General features: G+C 56.0%; 1 protein-coding gene across 1 annotated transcript; it reads right to left on the bottom strand.

Moving 5' to 3' along the window:
* Positions 1-4,375: 4,375 nt before the first annotated feature.
* On the bottom strand, positions 4,376-6,254 carry GSC (goosecoid homeobox). Its single transcript, XM_037130346.2, has 3 exons — positions 5,773-6,254; positions 5,081-5,340; positions 4,376-4,777 (listed from the first exon to the last, which is right to left on the bottom strand). The coding sequence occupies exons 1-3, from the start codon at positions 6,125-6,127 to the stop codon at positions 4,622-4,624; spliced, it is 771 nt and encodes a 256-aa protein (XP_036986241.2). The 5' UTR covers positions 6,128-6,254; the 3' UTR covers positions 4,376-4,621.
* Between the last annotated feature and the right edge of the window lie 1,209 nt (positions 6,255-7,463).

Genomic DNA, 7,463 nt, shown 5'->3' with positions numbered 1-7,463 from the left:
TCAAAGCGCACATTAATCCGAGTGGCAGACACTCTGCTGGGTTCTTACTCCTCTCCAATCCTCTGCTTGACCTTGCACCGGTGAGGAAGGACACTCTCCCAAGTTACTTGGGGAGCACAGGGCCCCACGTTGCGCAGGCGTGGACCGTGGGGCTTAACCGCCAGCCACTCAGCTGTCCATTCTCCTGGTTGAGTTCCCCAACCCTCCCCAGGCTGGACTTTCTGCATTTCATTTGAGGAGGCGACCAGATTGGGTGTGCAGTGAGCGACACTGAAATCTGGGGGACCTACCGTAGGGACCTAAAGATAATTGGGTGCCTAAACTATTCTACTTGAGTCTCTTAAAACCTCCTCTAACTCAGAAAATGAGTCCCCTGTCAGCCCCACCTCCTGGCCCCGTCTCCCCCAACTCAAAGGGAGCAAGAGTCTGCCAGCTTCCTTCCCACACACAACCTTTAAACAACACCCTGCTCGCAGGCTCCAACATTAGCTCCACGCTCAAAAGTTGGTGACAGGCAACTTGATTGAAGAACTGTCGCTGAGCTATGCTCTTTATGGGTATGGTTTGAAAAGCATCGTTCGACCTCCCCGCCACCCCCCCCCCCCCCCACAGCCCACTGCTAAGACCAGAAAGAACTCACCCCCTGCGTGGCTTACTCAAGAGTCGGAGAACCCGGGTCCTCCTCACACTGCACATGTCGTTCCTGGGCTCAGGTGGCCCGGAGCACCTGGAAGCTGTTACCCCATACCCTGCCACCACCCCAGGAGGGCTGTGGAGTCTGCTCAGGTGTGGAGGTTCAGGGCCTGCTCTGAACCATTTCCTAAGTGTCCAGGACAAGGCCTTTCCCGAGTCTCCACTTTCCATCGGCAAAATGGCTACGACTCCCAGCTCCTGGACCTGAGATGTGTGTGGAAGGCCCGCGCAGTGGAACCTGCTAGACCCAGGCTGGCGGTTACAATCGCCGTTCCCATTCTTTGTCTGGCATTTCCCGGCAGACTAGTCCCCCAGGAACTGCATTCCCTTGTGCAGGCACGTGCTGTTGCTGAGCTTTCATACACCGCCGCATCGCCACCAGAAACACCAGGCTGGGCTCTGCGAGGCAGCCGGGCTTGCGGAACTCACAAGGGCCTTGTCCCTTGCAGAGGACAGCTCTCATTTCTGCCCCCCGCGTCACCGCTGTGCCTTGCTTTGCTCAACCGTGAAGTGGGGGAAACACCCTTGGTTTCAGGGGTGGAAACAACTCTGGCATCATCTGGCTCATGCCCTGCCTGTTTGAACGTGTACACACACCACTTCCCAACACCCTGACCTAAACGCCCACAGTCACGAGGCCCGGAGACAGCTCTCGAGGGCCACGTGCCTTCTGCTCCTGCCACCATCTGGCCCTCACAGCCAGGCAGCGACAGTGGCTGGAGCCCCACCGTTGACTGGGGAATGCAGAAGAGAGATGGGCGGACTATAATTAGGCAGGCCTGGTGACACTTCTCTCTCCACGCCAGATGTTTACTGTGTTTATTTCCTGTGCGCTGGGCCCATACTTCACGGGGGCCTCCGGTGTGGCCACGTGGACAGGGAGAGAGCTCACTTGCCACCTCCAGGCTTCCAGGGCCAGGCTTCCAGGGCCAAGCTGGGAGCAGCTCTTCCCCCTTCTTGGAGCCTTCTGGCACCCTCCCCGCCCCACCCCAGTGTTCCTGGGGGGAGGTGTCTGAGAAACTGCTCTTCCCTCCGTCCCCTCTCCCTGTCACTTGCATGGACCTCTCTCCAGACTAGACAAATATATATATATATATATATATATATATATATATATATATATTTAATATTTTTATTTATTTATTTTTCGAGAGAGGGGAAGGGAAGGAGAAAGAGTGGGAGAGAAACATCAATGTGTGGTTGCCTCTCGTGAGTCCCCTGCTGGGAACTGGCCTGCAACCCAGGCATGTGCCCTGACTGGGAATCGAACCTCGATACTCTGGTTCGCAGGTATATATATATATATTTAATGTAATAAATAAATAAAAGATTCCTTCATAGAGGGGGTCTGAGGGCAAGTTATGGACAAAAAGACCCAAAGGAGCTTATAGAGGTCTGAAGATGTCAAATCTCTCAGGGTGGAACGATGCTGCCACTCTGTCCCATGTTAGAATGTTCTAGAATCAGAGAACCAAAGGAAGGGAAGCGAAGGCTCATCCCGGCCACGCCTGCAGGCTCACTGCTTTCCAATGAGATGGGGCACGGCCCCCAGGAGCAGCGATGAGGGAACAGAAGGGCACAGGCAAGCCCCCCCACCCTCCCCGCCGAAGCCCGAATCTAGGGGGAGGTGTGCTAAGAGCCAATGCAGGATCCACTTGAAATTAAGGAATCAGTGTCTCAGAGCATTTCTCGCCAGCACTGGCGAAGACGGTGTCCCCTACTGCTTGTGCGCTGCGTGTTGTTAAATTATTTAACCTTTCTGAACCTTAACTTCCTCCTCTGTAAAATGGTGAAAACGTCCCCCATCTCAGAGTTCTTGAAAAGGAAAATGAGATCATGTACACGAATCCTGAAGTGCTGGCCTGACACAATATAAATCGTTACACTTTTTTTTTTTTTAAAGGCCCTGGCAGGGTTGGCTCAGTTAGTTGGAGCATCATCCCCTACTCCAAAAGGCTGGGGGTTCAATTCCCAGTCTGGGCACATCACCTAGGTTGTGGATTCAATCCCCACTTGAGGCATAAATGGGAGGCTTCCAACTGATGTTTCTCTCACACTCATGTTCCTCTCCCTCTCTTTCCTTAGAATCAATAAACATTTTAAAACATAAGTAGCCACAGGGAAGGAATATTCCACGCCGCCAGGCCCCATTTTGCACCCGTTGATGCCCATGATGCCTTTGATGCCCATGCCTCTGAGATGTGGATACCATCACTGTGCCCATTATACGGTTACGGAAAGCAAGGAGCAGAGAGGTTAAGTAACTGGTCCGAGGTCACAAGTGATGGAGTCTGGACAGGAACCAAGGTGATCTTGTCCCAGGAGGCAGACCTGGTATGCACACTGCCACCTCCTCCCTTCATCTAAGAGTAATCCTCACTAAAAAGGTCCGACTGGGAGTCACTCCATATTTCATCTGCTCCAGGAGCACCTTTGAAATGTGTAAGAAGCTGTAAAAAATACTGCTTCTTGTAAAGAGCTGTTACCTAGAGTGCAGTGTGCTCCACAGCCAGCCCGGGCCCAGCCTTCCCCTGGAGGGCCCTTACACTGAATGAGGAGGTAGCCGGGTTAGCTGGGTTCCCCTACTCCGGGGCAGCAGATAAATCAGCCAAGCAGGGAAGCTCTGAGTCTTAGCTTCCTTGTCTATAAAATGGGTTTAATGCAAATATCTGTAAAGTTGAACACACTAAAAGCCATTTCTGCTGGCCCTTGGCCTCTCCAGCCACCCTTCCCCCCACGCATGGTCCTAGAAACCATACAGAAGGCATGCTCTATCTAGTCTTGGGTCCTATTCCAGGGGAAGCTTCTTCAGGCCTTCTCAAGGCGAGGCCCAGCACACCAGGCAGGCGGGCTCCTGGCTCCAGTTTATGCAGACAGGAGACGGCCAGTTTGAAGTAGAGGAGGGGAGGCTCAGCACTCCCGCCTTGCCCTGCCCAGACTCAGCAGCCAGTGCGCTCTCGGGTCTGGTTGGCCTACTGATCGCTGGGACCTCATGCTTAGGGGGAGGCTCGGAGGGCCCAGCACCATGAGGTCTCTACTGTGCCCGGAGGCACGCAGATCCGGCCACCAGGTGAAAGAGAGCCCTGCACAGCGAGAGCTGTGGGGCAGTAGTGCTTGGCCTGGACGAGATGGGCAGCAGTAGAAACCACGAAAGACCCAGGAAAGCGTAGGGAGAGAGGGCTTTTGGACTGTGTAATTTCACCGGAAAACCCTCCACCTTAGGTTTGGGGACTTCGCAGGAGCAGGGCCCGGAGAGCAGCCAGGAGTCCCAGGAGGTTCCCAGGTTTTCCCAGCTCCCTGGTGTATTCTGCTGCACAGATACAGTTTCCTGTCTGCAGGGAGGAGGGACAGTCCTCCTCCCCACAGGCCTGGGAGGACTGGGACCCCCGGCTGCCCATCTCCTGGGCAATGCTACATCCCCAACCCCTAACAACCTCCACATTCATCACTTCTTCCTGGAGACCTAGAGACCCAGAACGCACACCCTGGGACTGATTCCTACCCAGAATTTCCTTTTCTTTCTTCCTCTCTCTCTTTTTTTGGACAGGTCAGAGCTGCCCAATTTTTCTTCCGAAGCTAGATTAAACAGATTTCTTTCCTGGGCCTCAGATGGTGGTGCTGGAGAGGTACGAAATACGGAATGTGACCCGTCTACCATCGCCATCATTTTATTGTATTATCACCGTTAACTTAACTATAAATACTACGGCAAGGAACAAGGCGCCTGCGGCAGCCGCCTCTGCTGCCGGTTGGAGCCCCCGCGCGGCCCGGGTCCCCCGCGCGGCCCTCCCGGCTCCGTACACTATTTACAGCTCCTCGTTCCGCTTTCTCGACCCCTCCCGCAAGGCAGCGCGTGTGCAAGAAAGTAGCATCGTCTGTCTGTGCAAGTCCTTCGAGTTAGGCAAGTGCCGCGGCCGGCCGGCGGCCGTCAGCTGTCCGAGTCCAAATCACTTTTACCTTCCTCTTCCCTCTTCTCTGGCGACGCCTTGGACGAGGTCTTGTTCCACTTCTCCGCGTTTTCCGACTCTTCCGACGAGGACCGCTTCTGCCGCCTCCACTTGGCTCGGCGGTTTTTGAACCAGACCTGTTGCACAAGGGCGGACAAACAGTTAAAAATCAAAGGCGCGCTGCCCCGACGCCGGGGCGCCCCGGGGCTCAGTGTGGCTCGGACCCCGGGGTGCCCCCCCCCCCCCGCCGCACTCGCACTACCGAAAAGAAAGGAGGCTCCCGCTTCCGCCTTTCCCTGCAACTTCCTGGGCCTAACGCGCCCTCCAGCAGCCTCCGGGATGTGTGCAGGGAGACCTCAAGGAGGGCCGAGCAAAACCGGCTGGGGGGCCTATTATTTGGAAAGGGCCTTGAAGCGCACCTGGCAGCGCCTGGCGCCTACCTCCACTTTCTCCTCCCGGAGGTGCACCTTCCGGGCCAGCTGCTCGCGTGTGCCCACGTCCGGGTACTTGGTCTCCTGGAAGAGGCTCTCGAGTGCTTCCAGTTGCTCGTCGGTGAATATGGTGCGGTGCCGCCGCTTTCGCCGGCAGTGCAGCTGGTTGAGGAGCTGCAGTTCGGTGCGCGAAAGCGTGCCCACGTTCATGTACGGCAGCATCTGGTGAGGCACCGGGGACACCAGCACCGAGCCGGGGCCCTCGTAGCCTACGACAGAGTAGATAGAGTACGCGATCAGCTACTTCCCTTGCCACCGCGCACACGCTGGCCGCAGCCACTCCGACTTTGAAATCGGCTGCAAGGGGATGCTGGGAATTGGAGGTGCACGGAAATCGAGGGTGCAGGGTGCTCCGGCGTCCACCCGCACACTCCCAAAGCCAGTTAGGGAATCCCAAAAGCCTGAGTCTCCCTATGCCGGCACCGAGTTACCGTTTCCGCTAACTTCAGCATAAAGTTTGCAGGGAGTGTGCAAACCCCTGCGCCCTATCGGCAAAAGGGGGTCGGGGCGGGGAGAGAATCCAGGCTTGCAAGAGGAGAAAATTTTGTGCGAAGTGAAAAAAGTTAGCGCCACCACCCGCTCACGCCCCAGAGGCTGCGGACCGCGGCAGGAGGCGAAGGCCGGAACGAGCGCAACCCTACCTGGGGGCGTTGGGACGCAGGAGCACTGCTGGGTGCCCAAAGGCGGCACGGCCCCGCAGCAGGCCGGGCCCACGGGCGCCGCCTGCACGTGCAGCTGCCCGTAGAAGTAGTTGTTATAGCCCAGGCGGGAGCCACCGACCGCGGCCGGGAGGCCTGCGCCGCTGGGGGCCACAGGGCGCGGGTAGAAGGCGCCATAGTCCGAGGAGGCGGCGCCGCTGGCGCCGTAGAGCGAGTCCCCGTGCAGGGCCGGAAAGACGACCGGAGCCGTGGCGCTGGGAGCCACCGGCAGCACCGAGTCCTTGCAGCGCGGCCGAGCGGCCAGGATATTGTCGATGCTGAACATGCTGGCGGGCATCCCCGAGCCCCGCGCCGGGACCTGGGGGCGGCGGGGACGCACGGAGGAAAGAGCCGCAAAGTGGGGGGGTCCGCTCTCCTCTGAGCCGGACCAAACCGAAAGAGAGCGGCGGCGAGCGCGCGGTCCCTCTCCCCTCCCCGCCCCTTGCGTCCGCTCTCCCTCCTCCAGCCCTCCCCTCGCTGGAGCGTTTGCTGAACTCAACCCGCGGGTAGGACGGAGTTTAGCCCAACTGAACCTCTTGTTGGTTTTATACTGAGTCTACGTCATCCTGGATTTAGTTCCTGGTAATATGCAGATGACAAACAGAACCAGATTTGGCCCTTTCTGTTCCTTTGGGTGGGGGGCCTTTAGAGTGGGGGGAGGGGAAAGTTGCGGAGGGGAGGAGGTTACAGGGCCAGAAAGGAGATTGTGGCTTGTGAATTAATGAAATTAACCTAATCTTTTCCATTCAGCCGCCCCGCGGCGGACCTGCGGGGCCGGGCGGGCGGCCTAATTGCCCCGGTTAATCTCATTAATTCCATTGTGAGGCCTCACTTAACAACTCCCTCCGCCGGACCTCTCGGGCCCCCCGCCACTCCCTTTGCCCTCAGATTGGGTCCTATTATTGGATTCGACTTCCTCTGCACGCTCAAATTTATTGTGGCCGATTTTTACTTTGGGGCTACTTTTCTTTCTTTCCTTTTCTGAATTTGTTTTGTTTTTAGAAAATGTGAAAGGCTGCGTCCGCCGCAGGAAGGATTGAAAATTCCGCCCTTCCTCCGGGTCCCAATGCACTCACTGCCTAATTGCACCTCCATTTTATTACTTTATTTTATCTGGAGATTTTCTCCCTCCTGGAATATTGGTTAACCACCACTCCCAACCCTTTTGTTTTTGCACAGGCCAAAATTTGTAAAGGCAAAAACGATGAGAGATGTATTGTGCTTCTTTAAATATTTATATACATTTAATTTTTTGCAGTCACTTTGGGTTCGAAAACTACCATAGCAGTCAGTCCCTAGGCCTTACTCAGCAGAAACCAAGTTCAGCCACTATTTTAAACTGGCCATCAACACTAACATTCTGAACCGATGTTTCCAACTGCCTCCTGCATGGGCGTAGGTAGGTATTGTGTTTTCTCTTTTCTTTTTAAAATCTTTATTTTTGGAAATGTGGTGTCTCCTTCCGAACCCTTTTTGTTTTAATCCAAAAATGAGGCTTTGAGGATTCCCTGACCGCCGCGCCGCACACCCCCCCCTCCCCCGATTAAATCGCATTTTCCCCTTCCGACTTGTCGCCTCGCTGACCGGGACAGGCCCCTAAGCCGTCCTTCACCCGGCAGGCCCAGGCTGGGCTC

This window comes from Artibeus jamaicensis, unplaced genomic scaffold, assembly GCF_021234435.1.
Source record: "Artibeus jamaicensis isolate MK-2021 breed Jamaican fruit bat unplaced genomic scaffold, CSHL_Jam_final contig_444, whole genome shotgun sequence".
Classification (NCBI taxonomy): domain Eukaryota; kingdom Metazoa; phylum Chordata; class Mammalia; order Chiroptera; family Phyllostomidae; genus Artibeus; species Artibeus jamaicensis.
Note: the sequence above shows the minus strand (reverse complement) of the source record. Positions and strands in the feature narration are given on the sequence as shown.

What these genes read in the sequence shown, in the direction of transcription:
- GSC (XM_037130346.2), bottom strand. Translation starts at nt 6,127, where the DNA reads ATGCCCGCCAGCATGTTCAGCATCGACAATATCCTGGCCGCTCGGCCG. An exon ending in CTGCGTCCCAACGCCCCCAG is followed by an intron (nt 5,341 to 5,772) that starts GTAGGGTTGCGC and finishes ACTCTGTCGTAG; the next exon opens with GCTACGAGGGCCCCGGCTCG. An exon ending in TCCGGGAGGAGAAAGTGGAG is followed by an intron (nt 4,778 to 5,080) that starts GTAGGCGCCAGG and finishes CTTGTGCAACAG; the next exon opens with GTCTGGTTCAAAAACCGCCG.